General features: G+C 40.3%; 5 protein-coding genes and 1 long non-coding RNA gene across 9 annotated transcripts; 2 read left to right on the top strand and 4 right to left on the bottom strand.

Annotated features, from left to right (window-relative positions):
* Positions 1–4,858: 4,858 nt before the first annotated feature.
* On the top strand, positions 4,859–7,765 carry LOC133722156 (laccase-17-like). The gene is made up of 6 exons (XM_062148978.1): positions 4,859–5,066; positions 5,278–5,429; positions 5,548–5,792; positions 5,892–6,020; positions 6,322–7,311; positions 7,385–7,765. The coding sequence occupies exons 1-6, from the start codon at positions 4,956–4,958 to the stop codon at positions 7,513–7,515; spliced, it is 1,758 nt and encodes a 585-aa protein (XP_062004962.1). The 5' UTR covers positions 4,859–4,955; the 3' UTR covers positions 7,516–7,765.
* Positions 7,766–7,870: 105 nt separating this feature from the next.
* On the bottom strand, positions 7,871–9,894 carry LOC133722158 (protein FAR-RED-ELONGATED HYPOCOTYL 1-LIKE). The gene is made up of 3 exons (XM_062148981.1): positions 9,742–9,894; positions 8,262–8,908; positions 7,871–8,105 (listed from the first exon to the last, which is right to left on the bottom strand). The coding sequence occupies exons 1-3, from the start codon at positions 9,786–9,788 to the stop codon at positions 8,029–8,031; spliced, it is 771 nt and encodes a 256-aa protein (XP_062004965.1). The 5' UTR covers positions 9,789–9,894; the 3' UTR covers positions 7,871–8,028.
* Positions 9,895–10,315: 421 nt separating this feature from the next.
* LOC133722159 (uncharacterized) lies at positions 10,316–13,043 on the top strand. 3 transcript variants are annotated; one of them, XR_009852509.1, is made up of 3 exons: positions 10,316–10,834; positions 11,617–12,065; positions 12,317–13,043. It is a non-coding gene; the product is annotated as an uncharacterized LOC133722159 (long non-coding RNA). The 3 variants fall into 3 exon arrangements; XR_009852508.1 differs by having other exon boundaries at positions 10,321–10,834; positions 11,659–12,065; XR_009852507.1 differs by having other exon boundaries at positions 10,331–10,834; positions 11,749–12,065.
* A 277-nt stretch (positions 13,044–13,320) lies between these two features.
* Positions 13,321–19,825, bottom strand: LOC133722157 (probable protein S-acyltransferase 16). Of its 2 annotated transcripts, none has more exons than XM_062148980.1 (7): positions 19,415–19,825; positions 16,169–16,261; positions 15,987–16,088; positions 15,621–15,698; positions 15,439–15,537; positions 15,166–15,261; positions 13,321–14,020 (listed from the first exon to the last, which is right to left on the bottom strand). In XM_062148980.1, exons 1-7 carry the CDS (start codon positions 19,685–19,687, stop codon positions 14,009–14,011), a joined length of 753 nt encoding a protein of 250 aa, XP_062004964.1. In that variant the 5' UTR covers positions 19,688–19,825; the 3' UTR covers positions 13,321–14,008. The 2 variants fall into 2 exon arrangements, with proteins under 2 accessions (XP_062004964.1, XP_062004963.1); XM_062148979.1 differs by lacking the exon at positions 13,321–14,020 and adding an exon at positions 14,082–14,777 and having other exon boundaries at positions 19,415–19,824.
* Positions 19,826–20,841: 1,016 nt separating this feature from the next.
* On the bottom strand, positions 20,842–23,517 carry LOC133721043 (laccase-17-like). Its single transcript, XM_062147559.1, has 6 exons — positions 23,311–23,517; positions 23,079–23,230; positions 22,721–22,965; positions 22,489–22,617; positions 21,340–22,323; positions 20,842–21,192 (listed from the first exon to the last, which is right to left on the bottom strand). Exons 1-6 carry the CDS (start codon positions 23,443–23,445, stop codon positions 21,062–21,064), a joined length of 1,776 nt encoding a protein of 591 aa, XP_062003543.1. The 5' UTR covers positions 23,446–23,517; the 3' UTR covers positions 20,842–21,061.
* A 2,390-nt stretch (positions 23,518–25,907) lies between these two features.
* On the bottom strand, positions 25,908–27,863 carry LOC133721646 (aspartic proteinase PCS1). The gene has a single exon (XM_062148323.1). The coding sequence runs from the start codon at positions 27,653–27,655 to the stop codon at positions 26,333–26,335; it is 1,323 nt and encodes a 440-aa protein (XP_062004307.1). The 5' UTR covers positions 27,656–27,863; the 3' UTR covers positions 25,908–26,332.

Genomic DNA, 27,863 nt, shown 5'->3' with positions numbered 1-27,863 from the left:
AATCACAAGTCACTAACAGATTAATTGATTAATTAAATCATTACTAGCTAGCTTCAAGGAAGGAATTTCAAGGATCGATGATGCTGATGAGGGCTTGGTGTAGGGTCTTTCGTTTTTAGATGTAGAGATCGAGTAAGAGTTTAGGTATCCAAAAAGTGTAAAATATATGTAGGTTACAACCTGTTTGACAATCACTAATACCAAACGTTTTAAGTTATACATGTCATATAATTTTGCAACATTATGCACCAAGTATGCTAACAACCTCATTCGTGCGCAACCTGACTGACTAGCTTGCTCTAGAGACAAAGATGGGCGAACAAAGGCGGACAGTATGGGGGATTAGAGGATTCAAGTCCATGAACTCATGCAAAATTTTGTTTGACAAACCTTCACATTATTAAATGCTTAAGTTAAAAAACGTGCCAACACTGTATATCAAACTATCAAATAATATCAAATTCTGGCAACTCATATATATTTTGAGGATGAGTTATTTTTCTATTGCACTTTCAATATGAACTATCCTCTATAGAAATTCTTATATTTAATAGCATGATAATATAACTTAGGGTCCTTGACCCAAAGCACAAAAATGAGCCAAAATTATCCCACTTATCCCAACAACAGATTTTTATTCCCACTAACCCAATATAATGTAAAAAGACAATTTTATCCTCAACCAAAATAAACAATTACATCAGCCTCCTATATGCTCTCTCTCTCTCTCTCTCTCTCTCTCTCTCTCTCTCTCTCTCTCTCTCTCTCTCTCTCTCTCTCTCTCTCTCTTCCCCCCTCCTCGTACGTACAGATCACCGGTCCCGGTGAGAGGCACAACGACTAGGAGATCGAGCCCGTCGTTGTTTCTGGAGCGCCGTCCAAGGTCTCGTGTGCGCGATCCCTCAGCGTGGCTTCCAGCAGCTACGACAACACCGCTGCAATGGCCGGTCCGATTTCGACTCCGGCAATCGCTGATCTGAGGGTGTTTGCCTTCTTCGAGCTCAAATTGGCTAATCGCCGGTTCAGTCGGGCCTTGCTGATCTGAGACTTCAAAGCATCATCGTCTCAGATTGTTGTTGTTTGCTCTGGCAACGTCTTCTTGAGTGTCATCGTCATTGTCTTGTATTTCTCACACACATTTGAGCAGCAGAATAGTCATCGAGTCCCAGGCAGCCGGGGATGCAGAAACGGTGTCATTCTCTCTATGCTCCTGATCATCAGCTTATGTTTGAAATTTGAATGCTGCAGAAACGGAGATGATGAAAGTTTATTTTTAATTTTTTTTTTTTTAAGTAATGGGACAGAAGGAAAGAAAAAAAAAAGTTCTGAATATCTATTAGGGGGCAATAGACATTTTGAATTGATGTAATCTTCTTTTTTTTTTTTCTTTAATCAAAGTTTTATTTGTCTAATCTTAAGAAGATTAGTTCCTATTCCGGTGACCGAATATTCTATTAATTGGGGGGCAACAGACATCTATGTGGACCTCTATTGCCCCTCATTGGGGGGCAGTAGACGTCTATTACCCCTTTATTGGAGGGCAATAGACGTCTATTGGGGGTAATAAACCTTTCTGGTAGGCGCGCAGCCGGTGATCGGAATCCAGCGAAGTTGGCCAGATTCTGGCGACAGGTGATCGGAATCCAGCGGCCTGTGATGGGGCTCCGACGAAGTCTCTTATGGTTTCTCTCTCTCTCTCTCTAAGTAACAAAGGGATGAGGGTAAAATAGTCTTAAAAAAAAAACTTAATGAGGTATTAGGGAAGACTTCCTTAGAGTGTTTTGAGTAAGGGGAAATAAAAAAAAACTTAATGGGGTAAGTGGGAAAAAAAATCCCTAGAAATGGGGTAAATGGACAAAAAAGCGATCTAACGAAAAAACTATACATAACTTTATGGGTTGTGTCTGGATCTGCTTTAGCCGAAATTTTCAAGCTATAGCAGATCCCTAGCTTCTTCATTTCGTCTAATTATTTGTTTGGTCGGCTAGCGATGAAGAAGCTAAGATGATAATTATTTTTTTTTGGTATAGAAAGCTGTTATGATAATTCATAATTAGGATATCTGTTGGGTAAAGTTTTTTGAAATAAAGGGCTGGTTTGGCTGCCCTCAAGCTTTGATTAATGAAACTGTCGAATACAAGGGGGGGACATTGAGCCTAAACCCCTCATTACAATAACCAACGAGAGAATGTCCTGAAATACTATCACTAGTCTAGACCAAATAATTGTATTCAACTAGGCACCAACTAGCAAAGAGCGCTTTATTGACGACTCTATTTGCTTTGACATAGCGGTGACATAACGGAAAGATAACTCGATATGTAACCCGATTACAACGTAGCATAAATACCATATGCACAGCTTTCTTACTATGTTGCTGCCGGAGGATAAATCTGACGACACTTAGCTTCACCCTACCACTAGGCGGTAGCGATCATTTGACAAAGCAAGGAACTCGCTGCCTACCTAGAGCAGATAAAGTCTTGAGTGCACACACATGCACATAGCCTGACTAGCCCTACAAGATACCTGCAGGGACTTATTACTCGCCAAAGGCGAGACAATACTAACCAACTAAAATTAATAATACTAAAACCAGAAATAAAACAACCAGCCCAGACTTGGACCCAGAAAAAGGCCCAATCCAGGAAGCAGGAGATACATCAGATGCCAGCCAAGCCTGGCTCGACCCCACCGCCGGCGGATCCTCCACCGCTCCGCTCCGCCACCATCGTCGGACATCCTCCGACATCGATCTGCCATCCCCGTCACACCATGGAGATGCGACATCCCAGATATCCCAGATCGAATCCATCGAAGAAGAATCGCCATAGAGAAATACCAAACCAGATCAGATCCTTGAGATCCAAACCAGACTGACTCAATCCGATTAGACCCCAGCCGCTCCGCCCCGTTCGTGTTACAACCTGGCCGCCTCTGAACCCGAAATCCAATCTGCCGATCGAGCTAGCAAGGGACGAACCAAAACCTGCCTACCGCCGCGATCTCCTCCTCCTGGGCCTCACAGACAACCACCGCGTTTCACCAGATCCACAAGGGGTCAACAATGGCCTGTCCGACGATGGCGAAAAAGCTCGCCGCCGGACAGGGAGGAAACTCTCTTCTTTCTCTCAGGTGCGTCAGGCGCGTATTGGAATTCTCAGCTTTTTGGGTAAATTTTTAATTAAAATAAAATTGATTTCTCATTTTCATTGTTTTCTGTTAATAATTGTTGTTAAGGACACTTTTGAGATTTTAAAGAAAATTTTTTGTTATAGGGTGAACAAAGTATTTAATAGGGTGAAAATAAACGGACCCTAATGATTTACGCTAGCTTTTTTTTTTTGAATCCAAGGAGGTCAGATATATTAATGTTCAGCAAGCAGTACCAGAAACGACACACCCATAAGGGCCGACAGAAAGAGCCGTCCTATAGAACATACAAAGGACCTATGCTAACATAGAACCTACGCACTCCCGGGTACACCCACCTTTTAAGGACTAATAAGCACCTTTATTCTTACAAAATCTAGTAGCTCAGAAGCAAGGAAATATAAAAGTAACAACCGAGCTAACTAGATTCTGCGACCTATGAAAATTTAAACATTGCTAGTAGATGAGGGTGCAAATTCCTCATCTACCATAATAAAGTAAAAAACAAAAAAGACAAAAGCAACCCAAACCCTAGCAAAGATGGAAGCCAAAACCCATGAAAGGGCCCAAACCCAACCACAGTTGCTAAGGACACCCCAAACAGATGCTTTCTCCATCAGCACACCGCCGCCGCCGTCCTCGTTGAATCCCTGTAGCGACGCTTCCCAACCTGCCTCGTGAATCGAGATCCCAAATCTGGCCCAAACAGCCCCATCAAATCTAACAATTGGGAAAACCTTCACCACTGTCCTCCAAATTCCGTCACCGGAGATGAAGGCCTCTCCGCCACCGTACCAGCAAAACCACACCCAGAAGTGATGCGCACCGACGACAATACACCCATCGGAGCCACCGCCCTGTCCGCCGCCGACCTTATCAACCAGAACAACCAAGGCCGGATAACCAACTTCTGATTGTATCGGGGCACCGCCGCCACCTGCACGGTCAATACCACCTAGATCTCCGCCACTCAAAATCGTATCCGGAGGAAGATTCCGCAGACCCAGCCACCAAACCATCAATCGCAGCCTTACCAAGTTTCCAAGGCCACACCACCTAGCCGCCGACTCAGAAATCCGATCCGCATCCGGATAATCCCTCAACGCCACCACCGAAAGACCTGGCCCATCACCACAATCCCTCTCGCCCTGAGACCACCGCGAAACCTCTAGATCTCCCGGCCAGCAGACCGAGAAGTCAAGAGAAGTCGCCACTGCATCGAAAACCGAAACCTCACCTCCACCAGTCAACCTAGCAAGGCCAAGAAAGAGTAGGCCGAAGCCTAAAAGAATCTCCCAAGAGGAGAAGGTACAGGCGCCGCCGGCCCCAAGCGGGGCGGCGTTCCCCAACCCTAGCGCTCTGCTAGGTATTTTCATTATGATTTAGTTTGGTATAATAGTAATAGACTTTTTATGATGATTTACGCTAGCTAGTACAACTATAATAGTAATAGACTTTTTAACTACATAACCAAGACAATTTTGCATTTCTTCAGTAGATGAACTTGTAAAAAATGGGTCATTGTGTTGTGGTAATTAGAATCAATGAGGATGAAGACAGAGATGGACTCTTACTTAATTGGCACTCTAAAATTAAGCTCGACCAACAGCCAAGCGGAACACACAAGGAGACCATCACCATCTCCAATTGTATATCCATTAATGAACTCCATGAAAAACTGCCTATATTAAGCGCACCTTCCAGCACTCTCTGCATAATATTCCAACTCTCTCATTGCTCACAGCGTAGCTGCCGAACTAAAAAGATCTAGCTCCAACTAAGAGAGAGAGAGAGGGAAAGAAATGGGTTATCTTCGTTTTCCATCAATGGCGGCATTGCTCTTTTGCTTTTGTGTTGCAGTAGCTCTAATGCCAGAGTTTGCTGAAGGCAGAACAAGACACTACACTTTCAATGTACATTTTTTTGATCTCTTTGTGCTTCACCGATTTCATTTTTTATGTATTAGCTAGCTGGGTAGATTTGTTTACACTCATGGAAAGTCACGCACTCTGCGCTTTAAGTTCACTATGATCTTCAGAGTGTGAACAATATTGCTTTATATATAATGTGACGTAACTCAGCTTGTCAACTTTTCTAACTTGAAATGTTGCTACTGGAGTACAGATTAAGTACCACAATGTCACAAGGTTGTGCAGCACAAGGAGGATCATAAGTGTGAATGGAAAATTCCCAGGACCAAGACTAGTGGCAAGGGAAGGTGATCAGGTTCTCATTAAAGTGGTGAACCGGATCAAAGAGAATGTTACCATTCACTGGTATGATTAACCAATCTATTTATATAATTAGCAGATGCCACATATTGTTTAAAGGAACAGAAGCAGAACTTGAACTAGTACTGATTTAAATTTGTGTTTGTTTTGTATGGGAAAACAGGCATGGAATTAGGCAACTTAGAAGTGGTTGGGCAGATGGTCCGGCTTACATTACGCAGTGTCCTATCCAATCTGGCCAGTCATACATTTACAACTTCACCATCACAGGCCAGAGAGGAACTCTGTTGTATCATGCTCACATTTCATGGTTGAGAGCTACCCTTTATGGACCCATCATCATTCTCCCAAGAAGAAATGAGTCTTACCCTTTTGTGAAACCCTACAAGCAAATCCCAATTATTCTTGGTAAGTAGCAGCTCTTTATAACAAGCAATGATTTGGACCCATCTGAGAACTTTAATATTGAACTTGTTTGATTTCATTTTTCATGATTTGGGTTTCCAGGAGAGTGGTTTAAAGCAGACCCTGAGGCTGTGATTAGCCAGGCTCTTCAGACTGGAGCAGGACCTAATGTTTCGGATGCGTACACTCTGAATGGGCTTCCAGGCCCCACGTACAACTGTTCATCTAAAGGTACGAGTATATTTACAGATGTAATGTTTTACAATCATATATTTAATATGTTATATTGTTGAAAAGAGATAGAAAGTTCTTTCTGATTTCACCTAATTTATAGTACTTTGAAAACAACAATACATTCCAAAGTAGTTGGTCAAGAGAACAAGTACCTATAACCATCGAAGTATTAGGTAATATATTTTTATCTGACATGTATGAGTTTGAGTAAGTAGTAATTCTAATTCATCATTTAACAACATAACATATGATCAACCGTAACAAATATTTTAATGTGTTTTAATGTGGGCTTTTGCAGATGTATTCAAGCTAAAGGTGAAACCTGGGAAGACATACCTCCTCCGATTGATCAACGCTGCACTCAACGACGAGCTATTCATCAGTGTAGCCAATCATTCCCTAACCGTGGTGGATGTCGATGCTTCTTATGTCAAACCTTTCAACACTGACATACTTCTCATCGCCCCTGGCCAAACCACAAATGTCCTCCTCACAACCAAGCCCAATTTCCCCAATGCCACTTTCCTCATCCTCACGAGCCCTTACTTCACCGGTGCTGGCACCCTCGACAACACCACCGCTGCTGGAATCCTTGAATATGAGAACCCACTAAGTAGTACTAGTACTCCCTCTCCCATCAAAACTCTTCCCCTCCTCAAACCAAGCCTTCCACCCATCAATGCCACCAAGTTTGTCAATGTAACCCAGTTTGTCCAAAACTTGGCCAGCAAGTATCGTAGCTTGGCCAGTACGAAATTCCCAGCCAATGTCCCCCAAACAGTGGACAGGAAATTTTTCTTCACCGTAGGACTTGGAACAAGCCCATGCCCCAAAAACACGACATGCCAAGGACCGAATGGCCAAAAGTTCGCTGCGTCGATTAACAATGTATCATTTGCTCTTCCATCAGTTGCCATGCTTCAGTCACATTTCTTTGGACAGTCCAATGTGACTTACAGAACTGATTTTCCTAGCAAGCCAGTTGTGCAATTTAACTACACAGGAACTGCACCAAATAACACTAATGTGAGCAATGCAACAAGGGCAGTGGTGTTACCATTCAACACAACTGTGGAGCTGATGTTGCAAGACACAAGCATTATTGGTGCGGAGAGCCACCCACTTCATCTTCATGGGTATAATTTCTTTGTTGTTGGACAAGGTTTTGGAAACTTTGATCAGAACAAAGATCCTGCAAAGTTCAATCTGGTGGACCCTGTTGAGAGGAACACTGTAGGTGTTCCGGCCGGTGGTTGGGTTGCCATTCGTTTCTTGGCAGACAATCCAGGTATGGCTAATTACATGACATATTAATATGTTCCGCGGTCAAACTCTTAATTTACATGTTGATGTGTTTTCAGGAGTGTGGTTTATGCACTGCCATTTGGAAATTCATACAAGCTGGGGACTGAAGATGGCTTGGATCGTTCAGGATGGGCCACAACCAAATCAGAAGCTACCTCCACCACCGGCAGATCTTCCAAAGTGTTGATTTTGACTGACCGTGGCGTCCGGATTGGCGGCCTTTTTTTCTTGTTGAGTGATCTTGTGTTCCGAGTTTTCCCTATATTAACTTAATAACTAAATATGATCAATCATATTCTTTTTCTTTGTTAACTAGTTCGAGTCATGAGAGAAATAATTACGGATCTTCTCTTTTTACCAGAGAGAGAGAGAGAGAGAGAAGAACTGCTCTTTGTAGATATTTCCTGGTAATTTTGAATATAAATGTTTTTTTTTCTTTTTTTGGCATTTTGAATTAGGACCCTTTGAATTATGGTACTGTGTTCACTGTTAAATACTCGCCTCTTTTTCTTGACAACACGCCCACACAACACATACCAAGATGACGAGAGGGAGGAGCTATGTGAAGTATCCTCATTTTTCTCTTGAAAAACTCATTTCCGATTAGTACATATTGGTTTGTTACATTATTCAAGTACAAGTTACAACAGAGATTAAAAACTGTACACATTTTCTGCTCACATCCCAGCAATAAGCACTTTCACAGCATAAGCGATGAAAAGTACTGCTCAAATTCTTGATCGATGGTTGGCTTCCTGCTGCTGCCTGATTGAGCCTCTGCAAATCAGCCAACAAAGAAAACTTTACTCAGTAAGATGGATCAACTTTACACAAATAATCAGACGGTAGCTTTCAATACAAAACCCACTCAGTATGATAGACCAACTTTACCAAATAATCAGACAGCAACTTTCAATACAAAACCTCCATTACCTTGATTTACACTCCACCTTCCAGATGAAAGTACATATGTATGCGGGTTCAAAGAATTGGAGTAGATAATATCTTCAACTTCCTTATCTGTACATTCCTCAATGAAGTGGTCTCCATATTCTGAGCAGATGTAATTTGCCTCGCCTCCAAATTCTTGGAGCTGCTCTTCAAGGTTCTGAATAGGTTGATGCACTTCTACATTCATGAGTTCTAATTCTGCTTCGCTATAATTTGCTTCCATAGCTGACAGAGTGTCCAAACTGCTGTCGGTATCTTTAAAAATATTGACATTGCAATTGACAGATGAAGTGGAAGGCCTATCATATACGCTCTTTGCATATGCTGCGTTTAGTTCAGCTTCACTATAAACCGACATTGCAGAATCACAATAATGTCCTGCCAAACTATTGCTACCTTTTCCCGATCCGGGACCAGACCCGTCATTGAGGAATACTCCCTCTATTTCTCTCTTGACTACGTGTGTCTGCATGTTCTGTACTTGGTCAAGATTTTCATCAAACATGGAGACATGTTCATCAGACAGAAAGTTCAGGTCCCAGCATTTGTGCTTGGGTGCAGGCAAGCCCAATTGCTCGGCCTGCAATTTTCTTTTCTTGATTGTCTTTCCAACTTCAATGACAGGGAAGCTGCATAAAGAAGTCAACATGGAGTTGAGAAAAGGCAGCAATTACCAATCATGTAGGCAAACAAGAATTACCAACTAGTTCAGGTTCACTAGCGTTAAAACAAAAATAAAAAGAGGGCCAAGGTCAACATGCTTAATTTCTCCCAACCTAATTTAGCCAAAATGAAGTGGAATATGAAAGACAAGTATTAAGCTTAAGAAACTGATGAAAGGAGCAAAACTTAGTGCATAAGGAAACCATCAAGATCAAGAACATGAAGGCATAAAAGCAAAAAACTCAAGGCCAAGTCATAGACTGCAACAGAAACAAACTCAATTCATTTCTCTTTCATTCAGCGCTTGAAACAAAATCATGAACCTTTAAACTTCATGGTCATCCAAAAACTTATCCCCTAACCCACCAAGCAGTGAAGTAAATTGACACTTGACCCAAAAAAAAGAGTACAGTAAAATTGACAGAGTCTGATGAGACCACTCAAATTGAAAATATTTGATTTTGTTTTCTAAATCAGTGACCAACTGAGGCCAGAAATAGTTTCTACTGGAGTCAATGACCAATACTGTACTTGAAATCAGTGACCAATTTTGGGTTGGAGATCCAACCCAAAAAACTGATTACTTGTATTTGGGGCAAAACAGCATTTCACATTAAGTTCAGTCCATATGAGAATAATAAGCTCCAAATTAAGTTACCTGCTGCTGAAACAGAATAAATAAACAAAATTTAACGCATTGGGATCAAATTAAGCTGGTACTAAAATTCAAAGATTGATCTTTGAAATGAGTCAAAAAGGCATTAAAAGAAGCAAAAGAGAGAAACCCAGATAGCAAAACCTGTCAATCTCAGTTGGGCTTTGTTTATACTCTGCATCCATCTCCATGAACCTGAGAGACAAGAACTCAGCTCAACTCACAGAAGATGAATAGTGCTCCAAGGATTGCTATATATAGAAAGAGAGACCAGAAACATGGATGTTCGGCTCTCTTTTAAGATTTTGCAACAGCTCTCAGAGTGGCGCGTATGAGACACGCGAAGAGAACGTTATGGGTGCAGTATGGCGCGTTTTTCTGTTTCCCTCGACGTCGCGTGGGTAAGACTGAATGGGAGAATATGCCAAAATAGCCAAAGAAAATGCTGAGTGGGATAGAGAGGCTATGTCCTCAACCACGTGTAAAGCACGTATGCTTCTCCTCAGCCGAAAAATAAAAATATGAAATTTACTGAAGTAATTTACCGTTACAGTGATGCCGGGTCTTCTAATTAAATAATTAAGCAGAGCATTAAGATGATTCGTGGGTGACTGAATTTTTAGTTTATGTGTGATTCTCTCGATTTGTTTACCTTAATATAGTCGCATTAAGCACGTTCTTAAAATCCTCGCGTTCATCCCCCCACAATGAGGGTGGACGGATGGGATTCGGCTTCTCTGCTAGAATTCATTTTGCTAGGATCTGCTTGGATAACACTCTCAGCTCGCCACGTGTTACTGGTTCAATCTAAGGGCTATAATGCTTACAACACAGAAAGCCTGGACTCCTCGCATCTCCCTCTCTCTCTCTTCCCCTCATCATCTAGTCGTGAACTGAAGCCGAGTCCGATCTCTCGACTCCTCACTTAACTCTCAAGATTTTCCAGATGATGGGGAAGACTCACACCGTGGCTTAGAGAAGAGAAATGGGTTTAGCTTCACATGGGAGAAACCTTGCATTTCAGATTGGTAATCCAAAATCAAGGCTTTTGATTCGGGTCCACTACTACTGCAGTTATAAATCAGAGAGTAAAAAGCAAGAGGATGATGAAACAGTGAGGGAAATCTGTACCATTCCGAAGCGAAGCAGAGAGTGGGAGTCCGTGTTGAGCTCATCAGGGTTTCCCAAGAAGCTAAACCCTTGTGTGGTTCGATCCGTTCTTCAACAACACCACCAGGTTGGTGACCCAGAAAGACTTTTAAGTTTCTTTGATTGGTCTAGTGCCCAATTGGGTGTGCTCCCAAATTTGCATTCTTTTTCGATTATGGCTGTTGTTTTGTGTAATTCCAAGCTTTTTGGGCATGCCCATGGTGTGTTGGGGAGAATGGTTAGGACCCGGAAGCCGGCTTTAGAAGTTTTGGATTGTGTTGTTAGGTGTTTTAGAGAGTTTGAGGGGTCTGATATGGTGGTTTTTGAGATTTTGATTAATGTGTTTACGATGGGGGGGGGGGGGGGGGGGGAGGGGTTGGTTTTATGAGGCTGCTGATGTGTTTTTGGGTGTTAGGAGTGTTGGGATTTCGCCGAGATTGGAATGCTGTAATTCTTTGTTGAATGAGTTGTTGAAGGGTAATAGGATGAGGCTGTTCTGCAGAATTTGTTCAGTTAATCTGAAATGCCATTTTTATTTTCTGTTGTGTTTTCTTTGCACCTAAAGAGTTTATTGACATTTTATATTATGTTTTGGACTTTTGGGCAAGTAAAAGCTGCATCACGCAGGCTTTAAATTCCCAAATAGTTTGAGGGTATCATACTGGCAATCAATGAGAGGAACATCTATTGAGATTGTGAAAACATCATATAAAAGAGTGGTATAAAATTCATTTTTATTAGTGTAATAAGTAACAAAATAAATGCGAGATTGTTTCTATGCCTGCAATTTAACAAAGATATCATTTTCTATGCGAATTTGGATAGGACAATTATAGTATGAATTGGTTTCAATTGTTTCTTTTCTTTCAGGTTCGTCAACATCTTCATTCATTTTTTCTGTACTATATGCAGCAAAAGATATTCTATCAAGTGTAGGGAAGAAAACGGTGGAGTACACGGTGCCATTAGCAGAGAAAACTAAAGAAATGGCTGTGTTTGCAGGTAAGACCACTCTGCATTATGTTGGTCATGTTGCGGTGGATTTGAAGGACAAGGCCGTTGTGGCAGGTTGGACTGCAGCGCACGACGGAACTGAGGCACCAGTGGAGGGAACCAAAGCAGCTGCAAGAGTAGTTGCCAGAGCAGCAGGGTATGCTGGTCATGAGGCTGTGGATATTGTGTCCAAGCCTTTTGAGTGCTGCTAAAGATGCTCCGCTGTGGTGACTGGTGAGAAAGTTGAGGAGTTCACTGCTCGGAAGAAGGTAGAGGCGAAGAGAGAATATGAGGCCAAGAAAGCAGCTGAAGCAAATAGGCCCAAGGTAGATATGTCATGTCGCCTATAATATGCTTACTGTTATTCATTCTGCAGTAAAACTTTCTGAAAGAGATGGAGCAAGTAGGATTTTATCTGAAAATATACGAGTAAAATTCTCAAATATATTGAATAAACTGGTTATCTTCTCTTTTCAAAAAAAAGAAGAAGAAGGTTATCTTCAGAGGCCACCAATTACTTATTTACTGATGATTAATTAGTATAAAACTAATTAGTTTATTGCTTGATGTGAACAAGGGTTCTGAGACTACTTATCAAGGAGGAGAATCCAAATGCTGGGAGCAAGAGGAGACATGGACGAAACCAGTTCAGAGGGAATCTCAGCATATGCAGAGTGGCAGACCAACTGAAAAAACCAACCAGAAACTGCACAGTTAGAGAGGGAGCGCGAGAGGGCAGTACCTGGGTCCTGGGAACAATCGGCAGGACTTGAGGTGTGATACCGAGAGCTGTTAGTGAGACATGAGATTGAACGAGATGTATGATATGGGTTTGAATCGTGACCGCACCTTGTACATTGCTTTGATTGATGGATTCTTGAAAGAAAATAACGTGGATAAGGCCCTCAGGATCAAAGAAGAGATGGTCGCTCGAGGAGTTAAGTTGTGCGGTGTCACATATAAAGTGATTTTTGCAGGGATCTGTAAAATAGGTAAGATGGAGAAGGCAGAATCTCTTTTGAATGAGATGAATGCTATGGGAATTGAACCTAATACCCAGACATATAACTATTTAATTGATGGGTACTGTCGGGAGCAAAATGTAAACAAGGCTTATGCATTACTTAATGAGATGAAGCAAAGGTTGTAAGTTATGGAGTGAGGAGTCTATTAATAACATCATCTTGTAGTTTCTATTTATGAAAAGGTTGTGGAGGACTCCAATTTGGAGTGAATTAATATGAAAAGTTTCTATGTATGAATAAATTCTGCAGAGTATATGAGAATTTCATTTTTTATCTTAACTTGGTGAATGACCATCCATGTTATTCAAAGTTCTCAAGTTTCTTTAAGTAAAGTAAGTAGCTTTGTCAATTGGTGTACCAAAGAAGCAGGTTTGAAGAACAAAAATTCCAGTTTTAAGTGATTGCCTCCTTGTTAAGCCACTGATGGTCAAATTACACAACAAATTGAGCAGAAAAGTGGCTAACCAAATTACACAACAGAGTGATTGCCTCCTTCCACTTTGAAACTCAAAAGTGGCTAACCAAAACTCCCATACATACACAACAAATTGAGCAGAAAACTAAAAACTGATGGTCAAATTACTCAAGTTCTGCAACTTTCTGCAGAAAACTAAAACTTGTACAGTTCATTATCAAATAGGTAATGCTTAAACTATAAAAGCGGAGAGTTAAATAACAGTTCCACAAACAAGCATCTTTGTTCCACAAACTGATGAACAGAAAAAACAGTTCCACAAACTGATGAAACTCCCAAACTGCAGAAGAAGACAGCAAGCTGTACAAAGCCTAATATCTACACGATTCTGTGATATGCTTCACCACAGATGGCAAAAAGAAGAAGAAATTGAACTCTGAGGTCAAATCATTCATCACCACAGTGTGAGTCTTCCCCATCATTTGGAAAATCTTGAGAGTTAAGTGAGGAGTCGAGAGATCGGACTCGGCTTCAGTTCACGACTAGATGATGAAGGGGGTCCGATGAGAGGAAGGAGGAAATTGGGCGAAGAGAGAGAGGGAGATGCGAGGAGTCCAGGCTTTCTGTGTTGTAAGCATTATAGCCCTTAGATTGAACCAGTAACACGTGGCGAGCTGAGAGTGTTATCCAAGCAGATCCTAGCAAAATGAATTCTAGCAGAGAAGCCGAATCCGGATGGAAGACCACAAAATTACTCTGTAGCAACTATAACTTAAAAGTTACGCAAAAGTGATTTTGGTTGTCCAGTTTCATACTTGTACCTGACCTGTCAATAGTACAACTTGTAGAAAATGTTGGAAAGTGTGTGTCAAAATCACTTACGAACTTAAACCCAAAATATATAACAGAGAGATGACAATTTGGATTTGATCCTCAAACTTTATAGCGTCAATTGAACACGACGATTCTGAAAACCAATAAGTGAACCATCGTTTCCATTATTGTTTCATGTTACAAAGGATTACAACTCTTCTAAGTTACACAAACAGCCCCCTGTCTCCTCTACATAATGTTAAGCTGGAATGCTGATACCCTCTCTGTACAAACCTATCAGCTGAGACCATTTTGTGAAGTGTAAACTATAATTTTGGAGTAACTACCCGAACAAAAGGAGAAATATCTTTTGTCTAGTTTCTCAAAGACTGACTAGGTTTGGCTATGGACAAGGAGTCAAGGACCCTATACTCCATTGCCTCCATAAAATCGTGTTACTTGAAAAGGAAACAGTTTCAGGATCTCCAAGACTGTGATTTGCATTAGTAGGAGACAAAGAAAAGCCCTTTTCTTGTTTTGGAGTGACTCCAAGGAGGACATTTGAAAAGGACTGCCAGACATCACCGCGCGACATCAAACCCTATATAATCCATCACACTAGGTAAGCCTTGTCCTACCAATGCACACCAAGATGATGGACCAAGAAAATTTCATTTTGACGTTGAACCACTGGAAGGGTAATCGTAGGCTGTACGAAAGCGAAGTCCTGATCCAATATGTCCTGATGTGGGGAGTAACCAACTAAAGATATTTGGACCCAGTACCTACAGCAGTTTAGACATGACTAGAATGTAATGGATGCCCAACACAAAAGATAAATCCCTGATTCATAAGAGATAACATTCCACCCCAAAGAGACACAAGAAATATATAAATACAGAATGAATAGAATGTACTGAAAGCTAATGCCTTTAAGAATGTGCAAAGACATTTGCTGGAGCTTTCGTGCATTTTAGATGCACAGCAAGTTTGTTTGTGTGTGTGTGGTGGTGTTTTTTTTTTTTTTTGGGTGTAGGAGGGGGGCGACAGTGCAGAAATTACAAAAATAAGAACTTATATCAAGTAAAGTAAGCAAAAGAAGCAGTCCCTTCACCCATTTAACAACAGAGCACAGATACTTTGATGAGCAAAAGGAAAGAGTAAGGGAAATACCATTGACAAATTTTGATAGGTACCAAGATCATATGGATGTGAATAGATTTGTCCTCCTTTCTCTGCAAGCCACATAGCTCTTACCCCTTCATGGTACTGTTAGAAAAATAGATATAAGTGCCAATGAATTAGTGGTGCAGATTTCTAAATCAGGTTGCAACCAAACAGCTGAACCATTAAAAAATTTATTCCAAGATAAATTGCAATTAATCTTGGAATAAATTTTCAATTGATCATAATAGAATGATAGACAATTTAGTAATTCCTAATAACCTCAATTGTGGTCTTGTTTTGCAAAATGAGGTAGATATGCCAACCTAATAGAACACTCAGTGCTACACACAAGGGAAATAGCAATAGCCCAGAAATGATCTGAAAACAAATATAAAAAGAATAAACATAAGCAAACGGTAGTGAATGCATGGCTAAAACATAATGCCAAAGGGTAACCTTACATATACAGTTGTAAAAGAGTCTGCACTTTGCTCCTCATCCTTTTCAAAATCATTAGCTAGACTACCCAATAGCAACACCTGAAAAATTGTAAGCCCAGAACCAATATTGAAAATAATGACAATAAAATACAAAAATCATCTTAAATTTATCATGTTTTCACTAAAAAGGAAGCCGCATCTCATTAATATAAGCTCAAAACGCATAGTTTCCACTTTTAATATAGGAAAAGAAATTATCTGGCAGTACATGTCTTTAATGTTGACCAAACACCACCCCACACACACACACCAAAAAAAAAAAATTGAATTACCGCATAGTAAGAAAAAAGAGTAAAATGACCAAGTCAAGGAAAATAAGTAATTTACCAGGGAATATAGGCATGCTATAACAGCATACACAACGAACACAAAGAAGACCTTATAGTTTGCATGGCCGACGCAATTATTAATCCATATGCAATGATGGTCCTGGCAACCAAGAGGCAGTACTTATACTTTAATAGATTATCCAGGACATCCAAGAAAATTAACTACACAGATAAGCCTACCATTCGTAAAATGCATCTCTTGCATACACGACAATGATGTGCACGAGCTGGCTTATAGTGAGAACACTTTTGGCAATATCTCAAATCCCCTCCCTGCAAAGTCATTCCACCCAACAATCATCTACTAGAAAAGACTCACACTTTGCTACAATCCATCGCATTGAAAGATTGCTACAGGAAAAGATTCACAATTTGCTACAACCTATCCCATCGCAAGATTACATGTTCCTAAGAATAGTTCCAAACTGTATCACTCTCTCTTTATTATTATTATTTTTTTTTGTGAATATTAACAAACATGCTGGACAGCCACTTCAGGTGAAACCTCTTATCAATTGAAAGAAGGCAATTTGATTTAAAAACATAATCTGTTTATTTCCACGTGTACCTACAGAACATAATTAAAAAATAATAATAATAATAATAAGACTGACACAAGAATAAATTGTTAATAAAAATAATGAGGCACCATATTGAGCGATAGCTTGGTTATCATGAAAGAACAGTCAAGCAGAAGTACATGTGGCAACATAAGCGCAGTCTAGCTTGATAACTGCATACTATCCAGAAGAATAAAATTTTAAGTTTCTGTGTATCCACACCCAAATGGTGGACAGCATCAAACATCTCAAAGTTCATTAATGCTACCCTAAGAGAAGTTGGCACTTTATGCAAATTAGAATGACTAGATGAACTAATGATAAAATCAGAGAGGTTAAATGTCAGTAGTTGATAATTGCTACAGTGTATGATCAGCCCTCACCCATATTTTTGTATTAAGTGTGTTACCCCTAGCCCATCTATCATGTATTGTTGTGCCACGCTCATTTACCAGCCAGCATGGCTATTGTACAAAATGTAAGGGGTCCTTGGTTCCTATAGAAGGAGGTCACGCTTACCTCCAGTTGATGGCTAACTTCCTGAGCCAGACTCTTATAACTTGTATCTTCTCTTTTTACAAAGTAAAAATACCTCAGAGCTTCTAAGTAGACGTAGTAGCCCAATAAATCCAATTTTAGTGTGTTCTTTATGTTGTTGTGATCTTTACGGTTAGTGTAATGACTGTAATCCATCCCAACAATGGACACAACACATAAAGTTGGTTAGTTTCCAGATGTATATTTGCCATTGATTTCTGTGCCTCTCTATGAAGATCATACCCTGAGAATATCATACTTGGAGCATACTGAAAGATATGTACTATAAAAAGTTGGTATTTTCTGCAGAAAACTGACTGAACAGATGCAGCCAAGTCTGAATAACCGAATATCAAAGCTGAAAAGTAAAAGTGAATATAATAGGATAGATTTGGTTAGTTTTCCATATATAACTTTTCAGTTTAGTTTTGTGCATCTATATGATCTAGCCTGCGCATATCAGCATTGAAACATACTGACACACACGTGCATTGGCCCCACTGATTTAACACAACGTCATTGCACTGTTGTCAGAACAACTGAACATGCATATCCAAGAGGAAGTGATAGAGAGAAGAAGGGTGAGCAAACCCTATTCGACTGGTTTTGATTCCAACATAGCAGTTTCACATTCATGTGGGAGATCAAAGATCACGACAATAATCTTACTCATGTATCTCATCCTTTCATCGAAAATAGAAGCTGACACAAGACAATGCTATTTAAAGACCTGGAAATGACGAGTGTTGGAACTAGGAATCACATGTCCCCCATAGCTTAGCAAACATTAAAGCAGAGGTTTGATCCCACTTATTTACTTGCTCATCGACTACACATTTCATGGCATATTTGCCAGCTTTGCCATAACTTACAAAAGTTCAAAGAGTTTTACTGTTTGAGGAACAAATGTTCACTTCACTGCAACCCCACTCATTAACACAATGGCATTGCACTGTTGTCAGAACTCAGAACTACTGAACATGCAAATCCAAGAGGAAGTGATACAGAGAAGAAGGAAGAGAAAACCCTATTCGACTGGTTTTGAATCCAACACAGTTTCACATTTCAGGTGGGTTAGTAGTGGATTCACTTGAAAGTTATACACTTTAGGTCTTGGTAACAAATCATGCTTACATAGAAAAGAATCATAACCATTAATATCTTGAGAGCGAAGTAAGCATTTGTGTGTCAAACAGTACAAATCTTTGAACCTTTGTATGTTATGGAAAAGCTGCCAAATATGCCAAGGAGTATGTAGTGGATGAGCAAGTAGATAAGTGGGATCAAACCTCTGCTAAGCTCTGCACGACATGTGATTCCTAGTTCCAGAACTTGTCGTTTCTGGGTCTTTAAATAGCATTGTCTTGTATCAGCTTCTATTTTTGATGGAAAGATGAGATACATGATTAAGATTATTGTCGTGATCTTTGATCTACACACACTCAAATGTTATGATCTAGCCTGCGCATATCAGCTTTGAAGCATACTGACGCACACGTGCATTGGCCCCGCTAATTTAACACAACGTCATTGCACTGTTGTCAAAACAACTGAACATGCATATCCATGAGGAAGTGATAGAGAGAGAAGAAGGGTGAGCAAACCCTATTCGACCGGTTTTGATTCCAACACAATTTAACATTTCATGTGGGAGATCAAAGATCACGACAAAATAATCATAATCATGTATATCATCTTTCCATCGAACATAAAAGCTGACACAAGACAATGCTATTTAAAGACTCGGGCGACGACAAGCTTTGGAACTAGGAATCACATGTCCCCCAGAGCTTAGCATCCCACTTATCTACTTCCTCATCGACTACATATTCCTTGGCATATTTGGCAGCTTTTCCATAACTTAAAATAGTTCAAAGATTTATACGGTTTGAAGAACAAATGCTCACTTCACCGCCTATCAAAATTATTTTCTTCCTTTTAAATCCATATTAATGGTTATGATTCTTTTCTATGTAATCATGATTTGTCACCAAGACCTCAAGTGTATAACTTTCAAGCAAATCCGCTACTAACACACACTCGAAAATGTTGTTCTGCTGATTCCCCTCACTCCGAATCAGCTCAGCTAAAGTATAAACAACTCATAACTCATTGTCACCACAATTTACAACATCTAACAATTCAATCCAAAACCAAACACCACTGATTTTTTCTCGAGCCAAATACGATTCACCAAAACATAACATAGCTTTATTTGATCAGCATTTCATACACAAAAAATTGCCATCAGCAAATTCAACCACATAAAATCAACAGAAAAAGAAATGAACTCAAATTATATAGAATTCAAGAATGTGAATTTCGATACCTTGCGCTTGATCTCGTGGATAGGGTTTTCGGAATCCTCGACATCGGGCATGTACGTGGAGGGGACCCGACCCGGATCCCGGAACACGGAGACGGAGTAGTTGTAGACGCACATGGCGGCCACGGCGGTGAAAATGGCGGCGTTCATTAACCCCGGCGACGACCACAGACCGAACCACCGGTCTACGAAAATGAAGACGGTGGAGAAGTAGATGTAGCCGATGGCGACAACGACGACGGTCACCGGCAGAGAGAACCCGACGCTTCGCGCCATTTTTGTGAGAAAGGAGGGAAATTTCGTCGGAGGCGGAGGCACCGGCGCCAAAACGACGGCGTCTCCCGGTGGTGGGGGGGGTGTCGTTTTTTTTAGCTGGAAAAAAATGCGGAGAGAGTTCTGGAGGTTGGTGACGAAGTTTGTTAATCTAGAGTCTAGACTGTGCCTGTTGAGGTTTTAATTTACGGGATTACCCTTGAGAAGTTCTGTTACTACAAGTAGGACCTTTTAGTAGGTTATTGTTTTTCTTTCTTTCTTGGGTAAAATGTACGTTCATGGAAGAAACAAACTCTAAAGGGACACACCAACGAACTAACCCAAGCAACAGAAAGAGGTTGATTGCTGGCCTAATGGCAGCTACACAAGCAATGGAAAATGACTGATGGAGTCTCATCCAAGGAATGTTCTCGTCGAATATGATTGTCGATAGATTATATATATATGATTGTTTTTGTATTTGATATGTTCTTTTTGATAGATTAGTTTTCACCAAAACATGTAGTGTTTGATTTTTTTGTGTCCTTAGGGAATGTGTACGATTTACTTTTTGATATTAAAAAGTTATGTACCAAAACAAAGAAAAACATTGGGCACTTCAAACACTCACGATATCCTTAATCTTCACATAAGAGGTACTAATGACTTTCAACAGTAGAGGAACACAAATAACAAGGAAGTTGACAGTCTTTCATAGGGGGAAAATTGATTGATTCTATTATCAAGAGTGGACTTAATTGCCTTATGACCAATAAAAAAATGAAGCTTATTCTTCGATTGTTGTTGTTGTCATACAAAACTAAGCCAAATCCTACCGGTTGTTAGAGAATCATTATGGTTGCAAATAGTTCAAAAAAGGTTTGAGAAGTACTTTTGAAATTCATGTAGTTTTTTTTTTTTTTTCCTTAGCATAGTATAAAAAAAAAAAAATTCTTACAGTTTTAGACGTACATTGTAAAAAACTAAAATTCATGAATTTCAATGAGTGTATAGTAAACTTATAAAATAAAAAACAAAAAAAATTATTTTGATATAATCATTTTTTCCTTCTTATCTTAAGACTTTGAGAGAAAAAAGATGAGAGAGATATTATGGATGTGAGCATAAATGACATTTAAGTTGGAGTTGTAAAGTATTGTAATAGAGACAAATAGTACTTGGAAGGAAACAGATATTCTATATATTGCATTCAGTACAAGAATCACTGGCATTACAAGTCAAAACTCCCATATCCAGTTCTTTCACAGGATAGGAAAACTATTTTCCTATCTTGGCCTAAAAAGCCTTGGAAACCTTTCTAGTCACAAACTCTTTTTTGAGGAGCAACAAGACAAAACAATATGAAATGGTAACAAAACCTATGAGCAAATTCTGATCTTAACATTTGGGAAGATCTGATGGAGGGGGAGGCAGCTTTTGGTTGCGCCGCTTTCCGTCAGTGACAACCCACGCCATCTTCAATCCCCAGCTGGTGTGCACTTCTAGGTGGCAGTGCATAAACCAAACGCCTATTGCATCACCAAAGAGAAAGAAAGATACAAAATCAGATTGCATGTATAAGCTAATATATAATGTTCGAGAAAATCTGGACTAACATCTAACAACATAATATGCCGTATAGAACATAATTAGTTACTTGGCATATAAGTAATTACCTGGATTATCGGCGAGGAAGCGTAGGGCAACCCACCCACCAGAGGGCACACCAACTGTGTTCCTCTCAGCAGGATCAACAAGGTTGTACTTTTTAGGGTCGTTTTTAGGATCGAAATTTCCAAATCCGAAACCCACCACAAAGAAATTGAATCCATGGAGGTGAAGTGGGTGGCTCTCAGCCCCAATAATGCTAGTGTCTTGCAGAACAAGCTCCACTCTAGTATTGAATGGCAGCACCACAACCTTAGTCCCACTGCTCAAAGCAATGTTGCTTGGTGGAGTACCTGTGTAGTTGAATTTGATTAATGGGTTGGCTGGGAAATCTGTGGTGTACACACCCTTTGATTTGTTGAAGAAATGGGCTTGGAGAAGGGCAGTATTAGGTTGCACAAATGACACATTGTTGATTGCCGCGGCGACCTTGGTGTTGTTTGGGCCTGGGCAGTTTTGGTTCTTTGAGCATGAAGTTAGTCCCAGACCAACTGTGAAGAAGAAGTTTTTGTCCACGGTTTTCGGGACATTTGCAGATGGGAATTTGGGATTGGCCAAGCTGCGGATTTTCTTGTTGTAGTTCATTGAAAACGATGTGTCATTGAACTTTGGAAGCACTGGTGTGAGAAGAGGCAGCTTTTTCTTGTTCTTGTTCTTGTTCTTGTTGTGTTTGCTTGAGACAGAAGTTTCGTATTCGAGTAGACCTGTGGTGGTAGAGTTGTCAAAGGCAGCTGGGCCGGAGACATAAGGCCTAGCTGCCATGACAAATGTGGCATTTGGGGACTTGGATTTGGTCCTCAAAATGACATTGGTGGTCTGTCCTGGTGTGATGAGAACAACTTTGGTATTAAAAGGTTTCACATACACTGCATCCGCTTCGACCACAGTGAAAGTGTGATTAGCAATGCTGAAGAACAGCTCATTGTTTAGTGCAGCGTTGATCAAACGAAGCAGATAGGTCTTCCCCGGCTTCACCTTGAGCTTGTATGTATCTGTGAAATGAAAAATTGTACATGAATAATCTGCAAATTGCTCTAATTTCAAATTGAACTATGTTAAAACAAGTGATATGATGAGGTATAATGTGATGAAGAAAATATGATCCCCATATATATTACACGTTTCGATTTGTGAAGTGATGACAAATCGATCAATACCTTTGGCTGAGCAGTTAGACAATGGTCCTGGAAGACCATTAATGGTGTAGGCATCAGAGACATTTGGTCCTGACCCTGTTTGTAAACCTTGGTTGATCACTGTTTCTGTGTCTGCTTTCCACCATTCTCCTGTAAGTTCAAAACAAATTCCATTATCGATTAGTTGCTAATCTTACACTCTTAGTTAGTTGGGTTTTCGATCAAATTAAGATTGTGATCTTGAACTACTTACCAAATATGATGGGGACTTCTTTGAAGGGTTGGGGGAATGGGTAAGGCACATGCTTTTTAGGGAGAATGACAATAGGTCCATAGAGGGTTGCCCTAAGCCAAGAGATGTGTGCATGCCACCACAATGTGCCTCTCTGGCCAATGATGGTGAAGTTATACACATAAGTCTGCCCTGTCTGAATTGGGCACTGCGTTATATATGAAGGTCCATCTGCCCATCCACTCCTTAATTGCCTAATTCCATGCCTGTCATTAAAATGTCAACTGATACTGAGCATTTGATCAAAGACAACAAACCATACAATAAAAACTTAAACTTTGAGGAATGAGCGAACAATGCATATCAAGTGAACACGTACCAGTGAAGGGTGACATTGTTTTGAACATGATTGACCACCTTGATCACTAGCCTGTCACCTTCCCTTGCTATGATTCTAGGCCCCGGAAACTGCCCATTCACGGTTATAATGCTCTTCGTTTTACAAAGTCTCGTCACACTTTGAGACTTGATCTGCGCAAAACAATAAGCTAAAAACGTTAACCGGCCCTTAATTATATTTCACCATATCGTAAATGAAATGGAACACATACATTAAACTTGTAGTGCCTGGTAACCCGTGCATGCTTTGCCACTGCTAGCTCCGGTAGTACACAAAAGAACGTGCAAATCGCAAAGACGATCATAGCCATTGACAATGCTGGTGATGCAGGAAGACTAGAACCCATTTTTTCTTTCTCTGATCTCAATTAGCTAGCTAGACTGCTGAATTGGAGTTGCGTTGGATGAGCAAAGAGCAGATTGATGAAGCATTTTATAGGCTTAGTATGCATGTGTTAATTAGGTGATTGGTATGGGTAAACCTATGCCTTCAGCAACCAATTACATGTTTCAAACCAGACGAGAGCTGCTGGTCAGGCTTTACTTTAGAGTGCTGATCAAGCCAGATTAAATTAATTAATTGTTTCTCAAAAGGTATGACTTGAAATTCCTGAACTGCCACTTGCAGAAATTTGAAACATCAACAGCTTTTTGCAGTTTACACGGGCATTTATGTCAAATGAAGTGAGAATTAGATGAATAAGAAATGAAGAAATATGAAGCATCAACCTCCTACCGTTTATACTTGCTAAATAAGGAAAATGAAGGTGTTACACCATCTTTTTAGCTGTCATTTGTACTCTATAGTATAACAGCTTTGATGTTAATGGAAATTGATCTAATTCTACCCTTTCTAAAAATCGACAATGTTTGATTTACCAACATCATTTGAAATGCAATTAACAACTCTATATAGCAGATCAATCAACATCCAGTTTGGGATTTTTTTTTTTCCCATGAAACTAAAGATTGAAAAGGATGCCGTACAACTATATTAAAAGTGTTAGATATCATGACAAATTTTTAATTCAATAGACGCATCCAACGTTTGTCTCACAATAACTAATCACGTGATTAAATCTTCTGAATTTCATAATTTGAAAGTTTAAGTGATTGAAAAGGTTTTTCATACAAGCAGAATGGCTTGTCTACAGTTTCATCCGGCCTCTTGCCACTTTGGTTAAGTAAAAGGTGAGCGGATCTTGTTTTATGATTTAGTTAAGGTTTTGACATGTACTATTTTCCTTAAGTCCATGATTGCCTGGTAGCCTTCAACCTCCTACCGTTTATACTTGTAAATCAAGGAAAATGAAGGAAGGTGTTACACCATATCTTGTTAGCTGTCATTTGTTCAATTTTAACAGCTTCGATGTTAATGGAAATCGACATTGTCTTATTTGCCAATATTATTTGAAAAACAACAACCCTACGTAGGAGATCAATCAATATCCAGTTTGATAAATTTTTTTTTTCAATGAAACTAAAGATAATTGAAAAGGATGCCATACAACTATTGATAGCAGGGATTAGATACAGTGAGAAATTTTTTAATTTAACAGACGTATACAACGTTCATCTCACAATAACTAATCACGTGATTAAATATTCTAAATTTTGTGATGTGAAGGTTTTAGTGATTGAAAAAAGTTTCGATTCAAACAGAATTATTAGTCTATAGCTTCATCTGACGGTCTTACCTCTTGCCACTTTGGTTTTAGCCTGCTGGACTTTTTTACTTAAAATGACCAAACCCTTTGTTTGATAATTTGGTTGAGGTTTAGACTTAGACACATACTATTTTCCTCTAATTTTTTTTTTTTTTGGGTGTTTGACCCAAGTCACCAGAAATAATTAAGTTGTTATACTCACTAGTAAATTACTTCTTGATAGACATATCTTTTGAGTGAGTGACTTATTCCTAATTGTATCAAGGTCTTTTGAGTTAAACTCAATACCTATTGTTGTTTAACATCTTTTATCAGAAGGTAAATAGAAAATGACATTGGATTCAACTCGTCCTTCCTTACTACTGTACTAGCTTCTGGTATAATGTTGTTAGAGGTTGGTATTGTTCTTCACCTTAAGATACGATCATCATTGAAAATGACAGTGGCTGCAAGACCTTACATATTTAGGTGGTGATGGACCATCGGTGGTCGGAAAAACATAGCAAGTTGAAACCGGTCATGTACCTTTTCTAATAATGAAGCACTTTTACGATGCCAGCCATTGATCATGTTGGTTGCTCACTAGTCATTTCCTATTGAATGCCAACCAAAATTTCTGCTGAAATTGATTGTTCCTCAAAATAGTATCTCAACTTCTCTAAGCAATACCAAAAGATTTAACAAAATAAGTTGACAGAACAAAGTCATAAACAACCACAACCACAAGTCAGATAATGCACTTCAAATCTTTGGTATTAAGGTTAGCATGATACTACCGAGCGATGTGCTTGCTGAATGCCCCTACTATCGCGTGCAACTCATATTTCGTCATTCTTCCTAATGTCAATGTCTTATCCATTTATCGTGGATTAAGTTATACTCTAAGATCAAAAATAATGCAAGAGTGAGTGTATGTCATTAAAGTTGTTTGGAAACGAGATGCTAAACCTTGATTCATAAGCATCATTGTAAAGAAAATTAATAACGTTGATTGACAAATATATTTGGTCAAAAGTAAATATAATGCATATTGGCATATACAAATGAGAGCAAGAGAAGGGCATTGTCTCCGCTCGTCTACCGATTCAACCATAGTCAAAAACTTCATGACGTATTTTTTTCGTTTTGGCATATTTGGGTAATGATAGAAAATCTCCATTCTGATAAAGAAAAATAGAAAATCTCCATCTACAAATTATTACTTTGCAACTATAATCACAGATTCACACACCTAAGTATACAGAAGAATTATGTAAATAAACCGTTAATTCACTTAACTGTTTATTTAAATAATTCTTTAGTATACATACTTCACGAAACTCAACTCTCACTACACATAAATTGGCAAAATAAATTTTTGCAACTCTTATTCTCCTTCTACTTCATCTAATCTAATCGACTCTTAGTAGTCTACCATGCAGCAATCAAAACCGTCCACACATCATACCAACCCTAGATGATAGGCCCACATAATGATGACGATGATACAGTCGAGGACCACTGTAACTACCAAGGTCCTTACCTACACACAATCACAATAACCACACTGGACCGGGTCCGGGAGGAACTATACATTGAGCCCAAATTTCTGACCCGCCAAATCACACTGCACCTCAGCCAATCCGATCCGAGAGTTATGGAGGTCAAATTCCATCCACACGTTCTGCTGGTGATGGTGACCAATCACAAACGCCTCAACACCCAAAAGGTCGGAGTTTCCAAATGTGAAGCAGCACAGCGAATCACTCCCTCTGACCTCGCCCCGTACCCGATACAGTAACTGATTACCCGACACTTTCATCTCGGCGCCCCGAAACATTAGCGTCACGGAAGGTAACTGTGGCAGTTTGGATTGGTTCAACCCGACCCGGTAACACAAATCCATAGCTCCTTGGAAAACGAAGTTCGGATCCTCATAAACCCGAAGAATGTGGGCGGTTTGGTTCAAGAACTCGGTTCGGAGTGCGGTGTAAACCGGCCCGAGAAGGAAAGTGAACTGGGTGCCCGAGTCGACCATGGTCTGACCCGCCCCGGTATGGTCCGGTTCGAAGTCGGATTTCGGAATCGGGAGGAGCTTGTTCGCGACCTTAATGCCTTCGAGCTGGACGGTGTAGGCTACGCGGTCGAAGTACGGCAACGGCGTCGAGATTTGGATCAACGGGGTGTAGTTCAACGGCGCGACCCACGAGAAATTGGCGTCCCCGAGAAGCAAGACTCCCGAGAAATCGGAGCCCGAGATGCAGTACGAGAATTTGGTAAAGGCCATTTGGGAAACGAAAGAGAGCGAGCCGCGGTTCATGCCCATTAACCCGGTGTTCTTGGAGTCTTCGTCGGAGTTCGGGTCGAAGATCGAGTCCATGCACCCGAAGACCAGACCCGAAGTTCCGGAGCTACCGATGGAGAACGCGTCGGCGGCGAGGCATCCCTCCGACGACGAGAAGTCGGCGTAGGTAAGCGTGGCGTGGCAGAGCTTGTTGGAGTCGCAGGAGGCGGGTATGGATAGGTCCCGGGTCCGGGTCGTGCAGGTGGGCGAGGAGCACGGGATGGGCTTGTAGGAACTGGACCGGGTCGGGTCGAACGTGAAGTTTCGGGTTCTGTTGCAGTTAAGCCAGGAGAGCTCGCTTCCGGTGTCGATGACCATGGAGACGTTCTGGGGAGGCGTGCCCACGGTGACGGAGACGGTGAGGGTCACATTGTGGTGAAATGGGAGCTTGTTTGGGGACTTCGGGAAGGACCCAGAGGGAATTTCCTGGGTTTTGAGGGGCAAAATAAGTGAGGGGCTCTGAGAGGAACAGAGAGTGGAAGTGAGAGTGAGAGTGAGAAGTAGGAGGAAAGACTGGAACTTTAGACATGGGTTTGGTTTGGAGTTGCAGAAAATGCAAGCTTTCATGGCTTGTTTAATATAGTGGCTTTGAAAATGGAACAATGAGACTGATGAGCACAATGTGGAAGAAGAAGAAGATGAGATTTGAGAATTAATGAGCACAATGTGGAGTGTCTATTATTTAAGGGACACAGTGTGAAGAGTCTGAATGTTTTCAATGCTCTTTGATATATAAGACTCAGTCTCTGCAGAGGAATCTTGAATTTCTCAGGTT

This window comes from Rosa rugosa, chromosome 7 (assembly GCF_958449725.1).
Source record: "Rosa rugosa chromosome 7, drRosRugo1.1, whole genome shotgun sequence".
Taxonomy (NCBI): Eukaryota; Viridiplantae; Streptophyta; class Magnoliopsida; order Rosales; family Rosaceae; genus Rosa; species Rosa rugosa.
This window is presented reverse-complemented; position numbering and strand designations above follow the sequence as displayed.